Source organism: Pan paniscus, chromosome 14, assembly GCF_029289425.2.
Source record: "Pan paniscus chromosome 14, NHGRI_mPanPan1-v2.0_pri, whole genome shotgun sequence".
Classification (NCBI taxonomy): Eukaryota; Metazoa; Chordata; class Mammalia; order Primates; family Hominidae; genus Pan; species Pan paniscus.
The window spans coordinates 53,827,440-53,845,050 of NC_073263.2; the positions used below are offsets into that span (position 1 = coordinate 53,827,440).

Here is a 17,611-nt window from a genome sequence, read left to right on the forward strand (position 1 = left end):
TGGAAGACCTAATTAACTTCTTAAGAAACTGCCAAACTGTTTTCCAAAGTGGATCTAGCACTTTACATTCCTGGCATTGTATGAGAGTTTCAGTTTCTCTCTATCTTTGTCAACACGCCATCTTTCTAATTTTAGATATTCTAATAGGTATCTAGTGGTTTCTTATTGTAGTTTGAATCTGCATTTCTCTAATAGCCAGTTATGATGGCCCTCTTTTCATTTGCTTGTCAGTTGCAAATCTTTATTAGTTAAGTATCTGTTCACATATTTTGCCCATTTTTTAAAAGTTGGGTTGTTTTCTTACATTTGAAGTTTATTTTTTCTTATAATCAAAATTTTAATGTATACATAACAAATTGTACATATTTATGAGGTACAGTGTGATGTTTCAGTACATTTTACATGGTATAATGATCAAATCATGGTAATTAGCATATCCATTGCCTTAAACATTTACCATTTCTTTGCTGTAAGAACACTCAAAATCCTCTCTTCTAGCTAGAATATGAGTGTATTTTAAATGTACACCTATTTATTTTCTCACAATCCTAGAAAATGATAGCTTGAGTCAATGAAGTTTCCCCTGCAAGTCCTATCAACCTTGCTTACTTTAGTGAAATTTAATATGGTCTAGAAAACACTGAGCCCTCTGGTTATTCTCTCTAACCCACAAAGGAAGCCGAACACTTGATAAAAAGTTCATCAGCGTAAATAAGAAGAATCCCCTCCATTACATACAAAAGAAAAAATAACTGGAGAGATCGTCTCTGCTCTAAGGTGATTATCCTGTGGTCTTTGGTTTTAGTACATTCTCCCCGACCCCATGCCCTTTTCCCTCATCTTTAATGAGTATCTGTATGTGTGGCAGAACAGCGCATTTTTAAGTCTCTGCAGTCTTGGACCAAGCTCGTTTTATTCCCTACTCTACGAGAATCTCAAGAGCACCAGGATTCTGTTCGGGGTTGCCATGGACACAGAGTTCTTAATCCAGTACTGGCTTATTCTCAATACGAGGTAAAGACCTAGAGGTGAGGGTCTCTGAGCAAGGTAGTCCCATCCCATCCTCTGCCCTCTCTGTTGGCTAATGTTGTCCTCTCATCCTCATCAGGAGAATTAAAATCATGTAAAGTTTTGGTGGGGGAACTAGGTGGTGGTCTCTGGGGCCCACAGACAGGAAAGTTTGCTTATAGCCAGTTGGGGGGACCACTAATTGATATTCCTTTACCCTCCCAGGGACATTACGGAGTCCCTTTATCCTCAGGGTACTGGGGGACAACTAGTGGGTGTAGGGCCAAATAGTAATAACCTTGTTATTTGCCAGGAATGGGGTAAAGATTTGATCTAACAAGCTTGAGTTTTGGGAATTAAAAAATGAAAAAAGGAAAAGCTATAACCCTGAAAGGCAACAGGAGAGAAAAGTGCTAACAGGATCTTGAATAAATTTCTCCCTCTTAGAGAAGGTTGTACTGAAGACACGAGACCTGAGACTTGTGTCATTTTAGCGGCTGAACCGACCCCAACTTCTTCTGAGTGGCAGTGGCGCCAGAAGCAGTCTGGCTTTCAGGTAAGCAGGTCCAGGGCTTACAGGGAGAAACTCCCAGGTATCCAGCTCTGCCTTGGGTTGCCCTGGTTCACGTCCAAAGGTGTGCTTGGGCCACATCTCTGGAGCAGAAGGTGGTAGACTGAGAGCTTTGATATTTCTATTTCTATTGCACATGAGCTGGTATAACCCCAAAGGTATGGAATTTGCTGCTGTCTGTGACCCAGCAAATAGAAATAGAAAAGTAATGAGATAGAAAAATAATAGAAATAGAAAAAAAATTGTAAAAATAAAACAAGCCTCATTCTATGCCTGTTAATGTCCTTAAAAATAGGACATTTTAGGCAGTGTGATAACATGCATCTACTGGTCGCTTTCATCTTTCCTATAGGGGTGGCTGCTTGCCCTAATGGTGGATGCTCTGTTCAGGATGGTGACCTAGTGCTCAGCTCTGGAAGCCACTCCACAGAGATGGCCACCGAAAGGGCTTCAGTGGTCCCATCTCAACACCTGAAACATTGTTAATTATTACAGTGAAGGTCACAAATGGGCTTTTATTAGTGAGATTGGTGACTTACAAAGCAGCATGATGGATGTTACAATTATATGACATTTTAAGATCTGTGAATCAGCTAAAGTGTTTTGGAGACAGCCCACCCTTGCATAAACAGGATAAAAGTTTATGAATGTGGCCTGTAGTGTATACTTAGAGATGACACCCCAGGCTTGATCCTCATATGGTCCTATCTCCAGGAAGGTTTAGGAAGATTTTGGCCTCTGGAATATTAGGATTCTGTTGAGAATGAACCTTTCATGCTTGGAGCACCTAAAGTACAGAAAGCTTACAGAAGCTTATGTACCGTGCCTGCTTGCTACTGAATGTTTTGTTAAATGAATATCTGTATGTGTGGCAGATTTGATTGGAGAGCTGCTTTTCATTATAACCTGGTAGCGTGATTATAAAGGTGTAGCTAACGTTCACCTAACTCAAACTTCTGTGGTTTCTCCTGTCTACCAAAAAGCATTTAAGAATTCTGCGTGATCACGTTATTTTAGGATAGTTTGCCATTCTCACCTTCCTTAGAAGGCAATTTAGCTAGCTACTTATTCATGTCCCATGAGGGAAGTCAGTCTGTGCTCCCAAGCAGCTTATCAAAGTATGATTTCAGACTTCATGCAATACTCTCCCTGAAAGGAGTTCAGGTAACATGTATGGATGTCTTGTGTCCTTTTTGGAGATTAGTTTCCCAAGGAACTCACTTAGCAGTCCTGGCTTGTCACCTGGATCTGAAGAGTAATTTGAGTGTCTTCCAGTTCTCTTCCTCGGTAGAAGACATCTGAAAATTCCAGTAATCATTCAATAAGGCTGCTTATGTCAGAAACTCAAATTCTTATGTTTTTGGTGTTTTGAACATTTTCCCCTGTTATGACTTATTAGTGTATTCTGCATAGACAACCCAGTTGTCCTTCCTGCAGAAAAGCAGCAGATACCTCTAGATGCCTTTCTTTTTGTAAAAGGTATTGTTTTTCCTGAGACCTGGATGAATTTCCATGAGCCATTCAAGGGCATGAGAACACCCACTTAGAACTTGAGAGGTTCCCTTCATGGCCCTCAGACTGGGCTAACGAGATTTGATAATTTGAACTCCAGCACTCCTTTACTCACAGGCTGAAAGAATAGCACAGTATTAATGTCTATCTGCGCTTAAAGGTTTGAGCTATCGACCACAGTCCAAAATTAGTTTGTGTAGGAGAACTTTTACTTAAAGGCATAAAAAGATACCATTTAATATATTGCTTCTAAAATGTGTTTCTCACACATTTCCACTGTGAGAACGAGGTTCTGTGGTCAAATAAGTCCAGAAACCTCAGCATGCTCTAGGGAATCCCAGTTTTTATCAGCAGCAGCCAAAAAAAAAAAAAAAAAGTGTGCAATCAGTTTCTTAAACTTATTTAAACATTTGAAAAGTTAGCAAATTGTGGCAAAGAGCATTAATTCTTGAGTCTTGGGAGTGTATTACTTTGATGAGCATGTTTGTGTATTTGAAACTGGAACTATGTATCAGCTTATATTGCCACATACTGATTTTTATGGCATAATATATGGTGTAGAGAACAGGTGGTCTAAAAACCAATATTTGCAAAATGCTGAATATTCAGCACGGTTTTATGAAGTTGACAGATGTGGAGTGTATTCCGCATGTGTCTTAACTTACAGATGAGGAAATGAAGTTGTAGAGAGATGTAATTAGCTAAGCCAGTGGTTTGGGTGCTAGGAAGTCTTGATTTTGTAAAATATAGCCATATAATTAAAAAAAACCGAGAATCCAGACAAAAAGAAAACAAAATCATTCTAAACATATAATGTACTTTAAGTTCACAAAAGGTTTTAAACATAATTTAGGCTATCCTTGACTTACCTACTTGTTTATTTCCTACCAAGGATGACCAGGAACTAGCCATTGATAGAGAAACATTCATTATTCTTACACTTTCTTTCTTTTTTCTGTGTCTTTTCACACACACACACACACACACAGTCTCAGAAGTACTAGTGTTGTGCCCTGAAATTGTTTGTTTAGTTCCTGTCAAAATTCCTCTGATTTTATTTTTCGTGTCCTGAAATACTGTCGAGATTAACATCCTGATTGCCTTCCAAAATATCTGACTTTATTTTTTGTATGTGCTTTTTACTCTTTGGTAGAATTCTGGATTCATTACCAGCGTCTACCATATGCCCTGACAACTATGACCACAATGGGTGAGTTGACTGATCTAAGTGGTGAAAAATGCTGGCAGCATCAATGGCAAAAACAGCTTTCCATAAGACAGTTTAAGCATCTTTAGGTAGCGTTGTTTTTGAACCTATGTGGAAAAAATAAGGTCAGGTCAGAAGAGGGACATTTGGTACTCGAAGATTGTTTGTGACTAATTGGCAGCCAAAACCCTTAGGAGACTATCAGAATGCCTGTGTATGAGACTCTATCAAGAGCAATTCAAGAGAGGAGAGAATCCTACTTGGAAAAAGGTGGTGGTAGCATTGGACAGGCAGCAGAATAGCCCTTAGCAGAAAGAAAAGAGCTAAGAGACCCTGTATCTGTCCCTCACCCTTCAGAGCTGGTGCCCAAACCCAAAGCCATCATCACATTGGATGGAGCCCCTGCCTCAGGTTTAGTCACTTGATCCTATTTGAGGGGAAGCAAAGATACCTGTGACTCATGAAGAGCATGAGTCACATGGTGGAGAGACTTGAGAATTAGGAAATCAAAATGGGCAAGAACGATGTGTGCCTTCAAATGGAACATGAATTTGAAGCAAATTTCGGTTCAATTTGCTGTCACACATAATGATCAGGTTCAGTAATAAAGAATTGTACTTAAATTTTGATTCATTAAACTTTCTGGAGAGTCCTAAACAATTTATATTACTAACACATAGAGACTTCTTTCTGGAGAAAAATGAAGTACCAGGTGCCAAGTAACAGATTTACATGAGAATTTTTTAGGGACACATTGCAATTTGTAGCACAGTCATAGCCAATTTGAACCAAAAAAAAAAAAAAAAAGGAGTGTATGAATTTACGTTGTTTCTTCCTGTTTGCTTTTAATCCTTTGCACTGATCCCAATGAATTGACATCAGAAATCTGTGCTGGAGCTAACAATGAAAGGTGATGTGATAATATATATTGGAGATGGGAGGAATTCAGGTTCCTGAAAATTGGTCTCAGAATTATTCATGGGAAAATAGTGTTCTGGACACTGATTCTAAAATTCTTTCTAAAAAGTTAGGTCTTAAGTGAGCTAAGTCATATTTACCATATCCTTCAGATTCAAGGAATTTTGATGTTCAAATACATTGGTCGTATCTCCACTTCATGTGGCAAATCTGTAATATGTTTTTACATTTGGTATTTAGAGTAAAATACAGCACCCTTACATAGAACTTTATAATAAGCTTCATGTGTTCAGATATAATTGCTACTTTTATGACTAATGCTGTTTCTGTTATACTCAGAAACTTCTTTCCTATCCTAAGATTATATTCACAAAAATATTTTTTTGTATTTTAATTAATTTTCTACATTTAAATAAAAGAAGTGCTGCTGTTGTTACTATTATCTCCCCAAATTACTGTTATTTTCTATACACTTCATGCAATGCCAGCTTAACAATGCCTTTAATATGGCCCAAGGATGCTACAAAAGCAAATGCTGGTGTGTATGTCAAAAGACTTTCCTGCCTGGGCATGGTGGCTGACGCCTGTAGTCCCAGCACTTTGGGAGGCCAGGGCGGGTGTATCATGAGGTTAGTAATTCAAGACCAGCCTGGCCAACATGGTGGAACCCCATCTCTATGAAAAATATAAAAATTAGCCAAGCGTGGTGGTGCGTGCCTATAGTCCCTGCTATTTGTGAGGCTGAGGCAGGAGAATTACTTGAACTTGGGAGGCCGAGGTTGCAGTGAGCCGAGATCGCGCCACTGCACTCCAGCCTGGGCGACAGAGCGAGACTCTCTCTAAAAAAAAAAAAAAAAAACACAAAAACAAAGCAAGCAAAAGAAAAGTAATTGGAACTAGTTTGAATGGAAAACATTAAGTCTAGGAAGTTACATGTTGTCTTACTATGTACGTTTTAAGTTCTTTGGCACTGCTCTGTGTGTGAACTGAGAGTGTCTTCCAGTAGGCTGTCCATTGCAACATGTGATATAAAGGAATACAATTGTACGTGTATATATGAATATACAAACACACACATCCATGCATTCATACACACACGAGAGAAAGAGATTTGGACTATTCACTGTCAGGAGCATCCATGGGAACAAGAAGTTTCCTTGAAACTATTTCTAGAGTCTTCTCAGGGTGAGCTTTGTACGGAATATACTTTTGCTTTTTTGGATGGAGGCAGGAAAATGGGGAAGAACTCAGAGGGAGGCTTATTATGTGAGTGATTGTCACCTTTCCTTTCTGTGGGAATGAGAGTGTACTCGTAGTATGGACCAAGGGAGAAGTGAATCCTGCTTGGAGTGAGAAGGAGATAGGAGGGGACAAAGAGCAGGGAAACCCCAGCAAACAAAAGAACGGAGCTAACAACCCTGGAAGCATTTCACACCCTCCAGAGCTCTGCCATAATGCGAGGCTGACTCCCTTGGCCCATACCCCCCATCACATGGGATGAAGCCCTTGCTTGAGGCCTGCAGCTACTTGGCTATAACTCTTGGGCAGGAAAGACTAGTAGGATGGGTGCAAATTGAGGAGGTGATCGGAGGTGATAGAGAAGGAGGAACTCGGATGGGATTTTAAGAAGGGGGACCTACAAACTAAAGTTGAACTGGAATTAAATGCCCTCCAAAAATGCTGTTATACATTGAGGTGTAGATATAGTTACTTAGTCTGGATGGATCGATATGTTCACAGCCTAAGATACTCACTGTTGGCACATAAAACCTCATTTCTAATAAAAAAAAAATGCCATCTCAGGTCCTTTTAGTGATATAATACGTATGAATAATCAAAGCGTAACTGGGGAATAACTCATAGACTAACTGTAGCTATTTGTTGCAAAACATTAGAATGACGCATTGTGTCTGACTCTGACCATATTTGTCCTTTAATCCATATCCGAATGACCTGGCGGGAGTCATTATTGATCGACCCACCGATGACAGGTGCGTTATAAAAGATGTACACATGGCCAGGAGCAGTGGTTCACACCTGGAATCTGAGCACTTTGGGAGACCAAGGCGGGCAGATACGCTGAGGTCAGGAGTTCGAGACCAGGCTGGCAAACACGGTGAAACCCTGTCTTTAGTAAAAATACAACAATTAGCCAGGTGTGTTGGCAGGTGCCTCTAATCCCAGCTACTCGGGAGGCTGAGGCAGGAGAATTGCCTGTACCTGGAAGGTGGACATTGCAGTGAGCCGAGACTGTGCCACTGCATTCCAGCCTGGGCAGCAGGAGCGAAACTCTTCTTTCGAAAACGAGAAAAAGATGTACACACAAACACACACACAAATCAGTGACAGAGCAGGAGGCTGAGATTACTGGGATTCACTCTCAGGAGTGTTGACAGTATTACAGCGTATCTTTGACACCATTTCTTTATCGTCTCACTGTATCACGTATAGGTAACTTCCATATTTTTACAGTTGTTTAGAAAGAAAGAGAAACACACTATAGAGAGAGGCTTCCGTCTGTTACTGTCTTCTCACCCTTGGTTAGTAACAGTGAAATGCCTTGGAAACTCAGATTTTCTGTGTCTGAGACATACTGGAGTGGGCCACGGGAATAGAGACTCCTATTTGGAGCAAGGAGAAGGTACGCATACTCGGGGAACCGTGAAGCCCTCAGCAGAAAGGAACAAAGGCTAAGAGCCTAGGAGGTGTTCTCCACCCTCCAGAACTCTGGCACCATGGAGGCTGGTGCTCCAAACCTCCTATCACTGTCGTATTGGATTGTGCCCCTGTGTCAGACTTCTAGTGACTTGACTCTGTTTGTGGGGCTGGGGAGACACCCATGCTGGTTGAAAGTAAGGGGGTAATGGAGGGCCTTTGAAACAGGACATTCAATGAAATAAGAGGGCTGACTACCTCCAGACAAAATTGAGTTTGAAATAACTGCCACCACAAAGACTGACACGCACTGGGACAGAGGTCATAATGAAGTTTTTTAAAAGCTGGAAGCATAACTATTTTCCCCAGCCTAAGATGTTGGTTGCCATCGTATAAATCCCCCTTTCTAATGAAAAAAAAATGACATTTCAGAACCAAATAGTGCTATACACATGCATAGTCAGAACTTCACTGGTGTATGTGCAGAGTAATGAAAGCTAGTTTCTCCAGAAAAATCAATTTCAAATTGTGTCTCCTGTCTGACTGTATTCTTTTATCATCTTCTAGTCCACCCACAAATGAATTGACAACAGCAAACCCAGAGGCATGTATCAATGAAAGGTGAGTTATATTTAGATAAATAAAGACACACGTATGCATAACTGTGCATAGAAGTAGTCACACACACACAGGCACAGAAACAAATATGTCCATCCATTCACCCATGCATCCATCCATCCCCACTTCTCTCAAGACACATCCACTAACAAACCCACGCACACAATGGAAACATACAGTAGGACGGATGGACATATGTGGAGTTTCTTCTAGAAGCCTGCATGGCCACAGAGAGTGGTTTTTAACAGGGTTTGCAATTCTTCTCATGGTAGCCTTTGTAGGTAACACTGCATCCTTTTCTAATGGAGTTGTATAAAAAGGAGCCAGTCATAGGAGAGCTGCGACTTCTTGTTGGTGTATTTGTCACCCTTAGTTCCTACTAAGCAGCTTCTTAAAGGACTCAAATTTCCTGAGTTTGAGAGCCTACCAGGTTGACACAAGGGAGGAGAGAATCCTATTTGCAACATGAAGGAGATGGCAGCCGACAAGGAGCGGAGAATCCCTGGGGAAAGAATGGAGCTAATGGAACATGGACTTGTCCCTTACACTCCTGAGCTCTGTCAACATGTGAGGTTGGTGCTAAAACACAAACACAAGTACACCACCTCATTGGATGCTGCTCTTCCTCAGGCCCGCAGCTAGTTGCCTGTGTCTCATGGATGGGAAAGACTAACATGATGGGTGAAAGGAAAGACATGATGGAGAGATCCAGGAGGGGGGCCATAGATGGGATTAAAAGGATGACTGCCTACACAGTGAAGTTGAATTTAAAAGAAATTCACCCACAAAAGGCTGTCATGCATTGGTCAGCTCCGGTGGTAGAGAGTTTGGTTAACTCTTGAGTCAGTGAGTCTTGGATAGGTGTAAAATGTGTGCTGCAATCGTAGAAAGTATGATGTGTAGGGTAAATGGCATGGCAGATTCCAAAGAACCAAATACACACGTGAATTCCGTAGGATCCAGCAGTTTACAGGTTGAAAAGTAATTGGAAGGCCGGTCACATTTGCTGACGCCTGTGGTCCCAGTGCTTTGGGAGGGCAAGTCAGGTGGATCATGAGATCAGGAGTTCAAGACCAGCCTGGCCAACATGGTGAAACTGCCATCTCTGCTAAAAATACAAAAATTAACCAGGCATGGTGTTGCGTGCCTGTAGTCCCTGCTACTCGGGGGGATGAGGCTGGAGAATTACTTGAACCTGGGAGGCCGAGGTTGCAATGAGCTGTGATCACACCACTGTACTCCAGCCTGGGCGACAGAGCGAGACTCTCTCTAAAAAAAAAAAAAAAAACACCAAGCAAAAGAAAAGTAATTGGAACTAGTTTGAACTGTAAACGTTAAGTCTAGGAAGTTACATGTTGTCTCACTATGTACGTTTTAAGTTCTTGGGCACTGCGCTGTGAGTGAACTGAGAGTGTCTTCCAGTAGGCTGTCCATTGCAACATGTGATATAAAGGAATACAATTATACATGTATATATGCATATACAAACACACACATCCATGCATTCATACACACAGGAGAGAAAGATTTGGGCTATTCACTGTCAGGAGCATCCATGCGAATAAGGAGTTGCCTTGAAACTATTTCCAGAGTCTTCTCAGGATGAGCTTTTTAAGGAATATTCTTATGCTTTTTGGATGGAGGTGGGAACATGGGGAAGGACTCATAGGGGGAGGCTTATTATGTGAGTGTTTGTCACCTTTCCTTTCTGTGGGAATGAGAGTGTACTTGTAGTGTGGACCAAGGGAGAAGTGAATCCTGCTTGGAGCGAGAAGGAGATAGGAGGGGACAAAGAGCAGAGAAACCCCTGCAAAAAAAAAGAACAGAGCTAATAACCCTCGAAGTTTTTCCCACCCTGCAGAGCTCTGCCATAATGTGAGGCTGACTCCCTTGGCCCATACCCACCATCACATGGGATGAAGCCCTTGCTTGAGGCCTTCAGCTACTTGGCCGTAACTCTTCGGAGGAAAGACTACTAGGATGGGTGCAAATTGAGGAGGTGATTGGAGGTGATAGAGAAGGAGGAAATCAGATGGGATTTTAAGAAGGGGGACCTACAAACTAAAGTTGAACTGGAATTAAATGCCCTCCAAAAATGCTGTTATACATTGAGGTGTAGATACAGTTACTTACTCTGGATGGATCAATATGTTCACAGCCTAAGATACTCACTGTTGGCATATAAATCCTCATTTCTAATAAAAAAAAGAAATGCCATCTCAGGTCCATTTAGTGATATACATACATGTGAATAATCAAAGTGTAACCGGGGAGTAACTCACAGACTAACTGTAGCTATTTGTTGCAAAACATTAGAATGACGCATTGTGTCTGACTCTGACCATATTTGTCCTTTAATCCCTATCCGAATGAACTGGCGGCAGTCATTATTGATCGACCCACTGATGACAGGTACGTTATAAAAGATGTACACATGGCCAGGAGCAGTGGTTCACACCTGGAATCTGAGCACTTTGGGAGACCAAGCCGGGCAGATACCCTGAGGTCAGGAGTTTGAGACCAAGCTGGCAAACATGGTGAAACCCTGTCTCTACTAAAAATACAATAGTTAGCCCAGCATGGTGGCGGGTGCCTCTAATCCCAGCTACTCAGGAGGCTGAGGCAGGAGAATTGCTTGTACCTGGGAGGTGGATGTTGCAGTGAGCCGAGACCGTGCCACTGCATTCCAGCCTGGGCAGCAGGAGCGAAACTCTGTCTCAAAAACAAGAAAAAGATGTACACACAAACACACACACAAATCAGTGACAGAGAAGGAGGCTGAGATTACTGGGATTCACTCTCAGGAGTGTTGACGGTATTACAGCGTATCTTTGACACCGTTTCTTTATCGTCTCACTGTATCACGTATAGGTAACTTCCATATTTTTACGGTTGTTTAGAAAGAGAAACAGACATAGAGAGAGGCTTCCATCTGTTACTGTCTTCTCACCCTTGGTAAGTAACAGTGAAATGCCTTGGAAACTCAGATTTTCTGTGTATGAGGCATACTGGAGTGGGCTGCAGGAATAGAGACTCCTATTTGGAGCAAGGAGAAGGTATGAGTACTCGGGGAACTGTGAAGCCCTCAGCAGAAAGGAACAAAGCTAAGAGCCTAGGAGGTGTTCTCCAGCCTCCAGAGCTCTGGTACCATGGAGGCTGGTGCTGCAAACCTCCTGTCACCATCGTATTGGATTGTGCCCCTGTGTCAGACCTCTAGTGACTTGACTCTGTTTGTGGGGCTGGGGAGACACCCATGCTGGTTGAAAGTATGGAGGTAATGGAGGGCCTTTGAAACAGGACATTCAATGAAATAAGAGGGCTGACTACCTCCAAACAAAAGTTGAGTTTGAAATAACTGCCACCACAAAGACTGACACGCATTGGGACTGAGGTCATAATAAAGAAGTTTATTTAAATCTGGAAGCATTACTGTTTTCCCCAGCCTAAGATGTTGGTTGCCATCATACAAATCCTCCTTTCTAATGAAAAAAAAAGACATTTCAGAACCAAATAGTGCTATACACATGCATAGTCAGAACTTCACTGGTTTATGTGCAGAGTAATGAAAGCTATTTTCTCCAGAAAAGTCAATTTCAAATTGTGTCTCCTGTCTGACTGTATTCTTTTATCATCCTCTAGTCTACCCACGAATGAATTGACAACAGCAAACCCAGAGGCATGTATCAATGAAAGGTGAGTTATACTTAGATAAATAAAGACACACGTATGCATAACTGTGCATAGAAGTAGTCACACACACACAGGCACAGAAACAAATATATCCATCAATCCATCCATGCATCCATCCATCCATCCCCACTTCTCTCAAGACACGTCCACTAACAAACCCATGCACACAATGGAAACATACAATAAGCAGTCGGATGGACATATGTGGAGTTTCTTCTAGAAGCCTGCATGGCCACAGAGAGTGGTTTTTAACAGGGTTTGCAATTCTTCTCATGGTAGCCTTTGTAGGTAACACTGCATCTTTTTCTAATGGAGTTTTATAAAAAGGAGCCAGTCATAGGACAGCTGCTGCTTGTTGTTAGTGTATTTGTCACCCTTAGTTCCTGGTAAGCAGCTTCTTAAAGGACTCAAATTTCCTGAGTTTGAGAGCCTACCAGATTGACACAAGGGAGGAGAGAATCCTATTTGCAGCATGGAGGAGGTAGCAGCCGACAAGGAGTGTGAAGCCCTGGGCAAAGAATGGAGCTAATGGAACATGGACTTGTCCCTCACACTCCTGAGCTCTGTCAACATATGAGGTTGGTGCTAAAAACCAAACACTGGCACGCACCTCGTTGGATGCTGCTCTTCCTTAGGTTCGCAGCTAGTTGCCTGTGTCTCATGGACGGGAAAGACTAGCATGATGGGTGAAAGGAAAGACGTGATGGAGAGATCCAGGAAGGGGGCCATAGATGGGATTAGAGGGATGACTGCTTACACAGTGGAGTTGAATTTAAAAGAAATTCACCCACAAGAGGCTGTCATGCATTGGTCAGCTCCGGTGGTAGAGAGTTTTGGTTAACTCTTGAGTCAGTGAGTCTTGGATAGGTGTAAAATGTGTGCTGTAATCATAGAAAGTATGATGTGTAGGGTAAATGGCATGGCTGATTCCAAAGAACCAAATACACACATGAATTCTGTAGGGTAGAGCAGTTTACAGGCTGAAAAGTAATTGGAAGGCCAGGCGCGTTGGCTGATACCTGTGGTTCCAGTGCTTTGGGCGGTCAAGTCGGGTGGATCACGAGGTCAGGAGTTCACGACTAGCCTGATCAACATGGTGAAACCCTGTCTTTACTAACAATACAAAAATTAGCCAGGCGTGGGGCATGCGCCTGTTGTCCCTGCTACTCGGGAGGCTGAGGCAGGAGAATTACTTGAACCTGGGAGGCAGAGTTTGTAGTTAGTCGAGATCATGCCACCGGACTCCAGTGTGGGTGACAGAGTGAGACTCTGTCTCGAAAGAAAAAAAAATAAAGAAAAAATTAATGCAAACTACATTGAACTGAAAATGTTAAGTGTAGGAAGTTACATGTTGTCTTACTATAAACGTTTTAAGTTCTTTAGCACTGCGCTGTGTGTGAACTGAAAGTATCTTCTAATAGGCTGTCCATTGCAACATGTGACATGAATACAATTGTATATGTATATATGCATATACAAACACACACATCCATGCATTCATATACACTAGAGAGATTGCGATTTGGGCTATTCACTGTCAGGAGCATCCATGGGAACAAGGAGTTCCCTTGAAACTATTTCCAGAGCCCTCTGAGGATGAGCTTTGTACGGAATAGTCTTTTGCTTTTTGAATGGAGGTAGGAAAATGGGGAAGAACTCATAGAGGGAGGCTTATTATGTGAGTGATTGTCACCTTTCCTTTCTGTGGGAATGAGACTGTTCTAGTAGTGTGGACCAAGAGAGAAGCAAATCCTCCTTGGAGTTAGAAAGTGATAGGAGTGGACAAAGAGCAGAGAAACACCAGCAAAAAAAAAAAGAACAGAGCTAATAACCCTGGAAATATTTCACACCCTCCAGAGCTCTGCCATAATGTGAGGCTGACTCCCTTGGCCCATACCCACCATCACATGGGATGAAGCCCTCGCTTGAGGCCTGCAGCTACTTGGCCGTAACTCTTGGGCAGGAAAGACAACTTGTTGCTGGAAATCAGGGACCCCGAGTGGAGGGACTGGCTGAAGCTGTGGCAGAAGAACATAAGTTATGAAGATTTCATGGACATTTATTAGTTCCCCAAATTAATACTTTTATAATTTATTCTGCTTGTCTTTACTGCAGTCTCTGAACATAAATTATGAAGATTTCATGGACATTTATCACTTCCCCAGTCAATACTCTTATAATTTCCTATGCCTGTATTTACTTTAATCTCTTAATCCCGTCATCTTCGTAAGCTGAGAAGGTAGGTCGCCCCAGGGTCCTGTGATGATTGCATTATCTTTGCAAATTGTTTGTAAAACATGTGTGTTTGAACAATATGAAATCTGGGCATCCTAGAAAAGAACAGGGTAACAGCGATTTTCAGGGAACAAAGGAGATAACTATAAGGTCTGACTGCCTGCGGGGCCAGGCAGAACAGAGTCTTATTTCTCTTCTTGGAGAAAGCAAGTATGAGAAGTATCACTGAATTCTTTTCCCAGCAAGGAATAACCCTGGGAAAGGAATGCATTCCCAGGGAGAGGTCTATAAATGGCCGCTCTGGGAGTGTCTGTCTTACGCAGTTGAAGATAAGGGATGAAATACGCCCTGGTCTCCTGCAGTGCCCTCAGTCTTGCTAGGATTAGGAAATTCCAGCCTGGCGAATTCTAGTCGGACCCGTTGTCTGCTCTGGAACCCTGTTTGCTGTTAAGATGTTTATCAGTGACAATGGGTGCCCAGTGGGACATGGAACCTCATCAGTAATTCTAATTTCGCCCTGGCCTTGTGATCTTGCTCTGCCTCTCTTCCCTTGTGATCTTTTATTGGCCTTTCAAGCATGTGATCTTGTAGCTTACTCCCTGTTCATACCCCCCTCCCCTTTTGAAATCCCTAATAAAAACTTGCTGATTTTGCGGCTCAGGAGGCATCACTGAACCTGCCAACATGTGATGTCAGCCCTGGAGGCCCAGCTGTAAAATTTCTCTCTTTGTACTCTTTCTCTTTATTTCTCAGACTGGCTGACACTTAGGGAAAATAGAAAAGAATCTATGTTGACATACTGGGGGCTGGTTCCCCCGATAACAACTAGGATGGGTGAAAACTGAGGAGGTGATTGGAGGTGATAGAGAATGAGGTACTCAGATGAAATTATAAGAAGGGGACTTAAAACTAAAGTTGAACTGGAATTAACTGCCCTCGAAAAAGGTTGTTACACATTGAGGTGAAGATGCAGTTACTTAATCTGGATGCATCGCTATATTCACAGCCCAAGATATTCACTGTTGGCACATAAAACCTCATTTCTAATAAGAAAAAATTTCATCCCAGTTCAATAAGTGTATGCAAGGAATCACTCATAGAGTTAGTGTAGCTCTTTGATTCAAAACATTAGAATAATGTGTCCTGTCTGACTCTGATCATGTTTGTCCCACAGTCCCCATCCTGTTGACCTGGTGGAAGTCATCATTGATAGAGACACCGATGACATGTGAGTTATAAAGGATGTACACACAAACAAAACAGTGACAGAGAAAGATATTCAGATTAGTGGGATTTGCTCTCAGGAGTGTCCATGGCAATACAGAGTGTCTTGGACACAGTTCATCTTCTCACTGTAGCACCTGTAGTTAAACATCCACATTTTTACAATTGTTTTGGATAAAAGAGGAACAGAGTATCCGGCTGTTACTGTCTTTTCACCATTTGTTAGTAGCAGCCAAATGCCTTGAAAACTCAGATTTTCTGTGTATGAGACATACTAGAGTGGGCCGAGGGAAGAGAAAATCCTATTTGGAGCAAGGAAGAGGTAGGAGTACTCGGGTAACTGTGAAGTCCTCAGCAGAAAGGAACAGAGCTAAGAGACTTGGAGGTGTTCTCCAGCCTCCAGAACTCTGCCACCATGGAGGCTGGTGCTCCGGACCTTATATCACCACCATATCGGGTTGTGCCCCTGTGAAAAACCTCTAGTTACTTGATGCATTTTTTGGGGCTGGGGGAGACGCCCATGCTGGGTGAAAGTAACGAGGTAATGGAGGATTTTTGAAGCAGGACATTCAATGGATTAAGAGGGGTGACTACCTAAAAATTGGAGTTGAGTTTGAAATAACTGCCACCACAAAGGCTGTCACACATTGGGATGAGGTTGTAATGAAAAGGTTTACTTAAATCTGGAAGCATTACTATTTTCTCCATCCTAAGATGGTGGTAGCCATCATATAAATCCTGATTTCTGATAAAAAATGATATTTCAGGTCCACATAGTGCTGTACACATGAATAGTCAGAAATTAACCAGTTTATGTTTAGAGTAATGAAAGCTAGTTTTTCCCGAAAAGTAAATTTCGAATTATGTCACCTGTCTGACTGTATTCTTTTATCATCCTCTAGTCCCCACACAAGTGAACTGACAGGAGGAACCAAGGAGGCACGTATCTACGAAAGGTGAGTTATAAATAGGTAAATAAAGACACATGTATGCGTAAGTGTGCATAGAAGTATGTACACATGCACAGGCATGTAAACAAATCTATCCATCCATCTATACACACTTCTCTCAACACACGTACACAAACAAACCCATGCACACAATTGAATCTTAAAACAAGGAGACAGATGGACATTTGTGGAATTTTCTCTCAGGAGCCTGCATGGCCATACGGTGTTTTTTAACAGGGTTTCCAGTTCTTCTCATTGTAGCATTTGTAGGTAACTTTGCATCCTTTTTTGATGGAGTTATATAAAGAGGAGCAAGTCATAGAAGGTTGCTTCTTCCTGTTAGTGTATTCATCACCTTTAGTTCTTAGTAAGCAGTTTTTTAAGGGACTCAGAGTTCCTGAGTTCGAGAGCCTACCAGAGTCGCCCAGGGGAGGCGAGAATCCTATTTGCGACATGGAGGAGATAGCAGCAGACAAGGAGCAGTGGAGCCCTGGGCAGAAAGGAATGGAGCTAATGGAACATGGACTTGTCCCTCACCGTCCAGACCTCTGTCAACATGTGAGGTTGGTGCCCAGACCCAACCCCAAACCCACCAGCTCATTGGATGCAGCCCTTCTTTAGGCCCACAGCTACTTGCCTGTGTCTCATGGACAGGAAAGACTAGCATGATGGGTGAAAGGAAGGACATGACGGATGGTTTTCACAGGCATGTTCAGACTTCTACTGGAAATAAATCATAAAAAATGTAAGTTATAGGGAAAACCTGATGCAAGTTAATTATAGTGTAATGCTCAAGAAAATTTACAAAATTAATTAGATGTTACAGAAGCTATAAAAAGATTGTGTTTGATCAGTGACTAATTTTTAAAGGGGTTCTTTGTGCTACGTATTACCACTTCTTTTGCAAGGAAACATCAAGGTTGTGAATTCTGTAATTGCTCATTAAGCAGTAGTACATCAGTTGAATATGTAGTATTGATTTCTTAAGCCAGTAAATAAAAATTTTCTCTATTCATTTTATAG

At 42.0% G+C, this 17,611-nt stretch overlaps 1 protein-coding gene and 1 long non-coding RNA gene across 2 annotated transcripts in view; one reads left to right on the top strand and one right to left on the bottom strand.

Annotated features, from left to right (window-relative positions):
• The window catches only part of LOC130540707 (uncharacterized), a 131,232-nt gene that overhangs the window by 18,355 nt on the left and 95,266 nt on the right, over positions 1–17,611 (bottom strand). The gene's annotated exons all lie outside the window — the stretch shown is intronic.
• Positions 1–17,611, top strand: part of LOC100969450 (phosphatidylinositol 3,4,5-trisphosphate 3-phosphatase TPTE2-like) — a 108,925-nt gene that overhangs the window by 9,536 nt on the left and 81,778 nt on the right. Inside the window, 9 exon segments of the mRNA XM_063595781.1 lie at positions 676–777; positions 869–1,014; positions 1,456–1,564; positions 4,245–4,301; positions 8,439–8,492; positions 10,874–10,901; positions 12,129–12,182; positions 15,589–15,642; positions 16,541–16,594. Coding sequence (XP_063451851.1) covers positions 8,486–8,492; positions 10,874–10,901; positions 12,129–12,182; positions 15,589–15,642; positions 16,541–16,594 — 197 coding nt within the window. The 5' untranslated portion in view covers positions 676–777; positions 869–1,014; positions 1,456–1,564; positions 4,245–4,301; positions 8,439–8,485.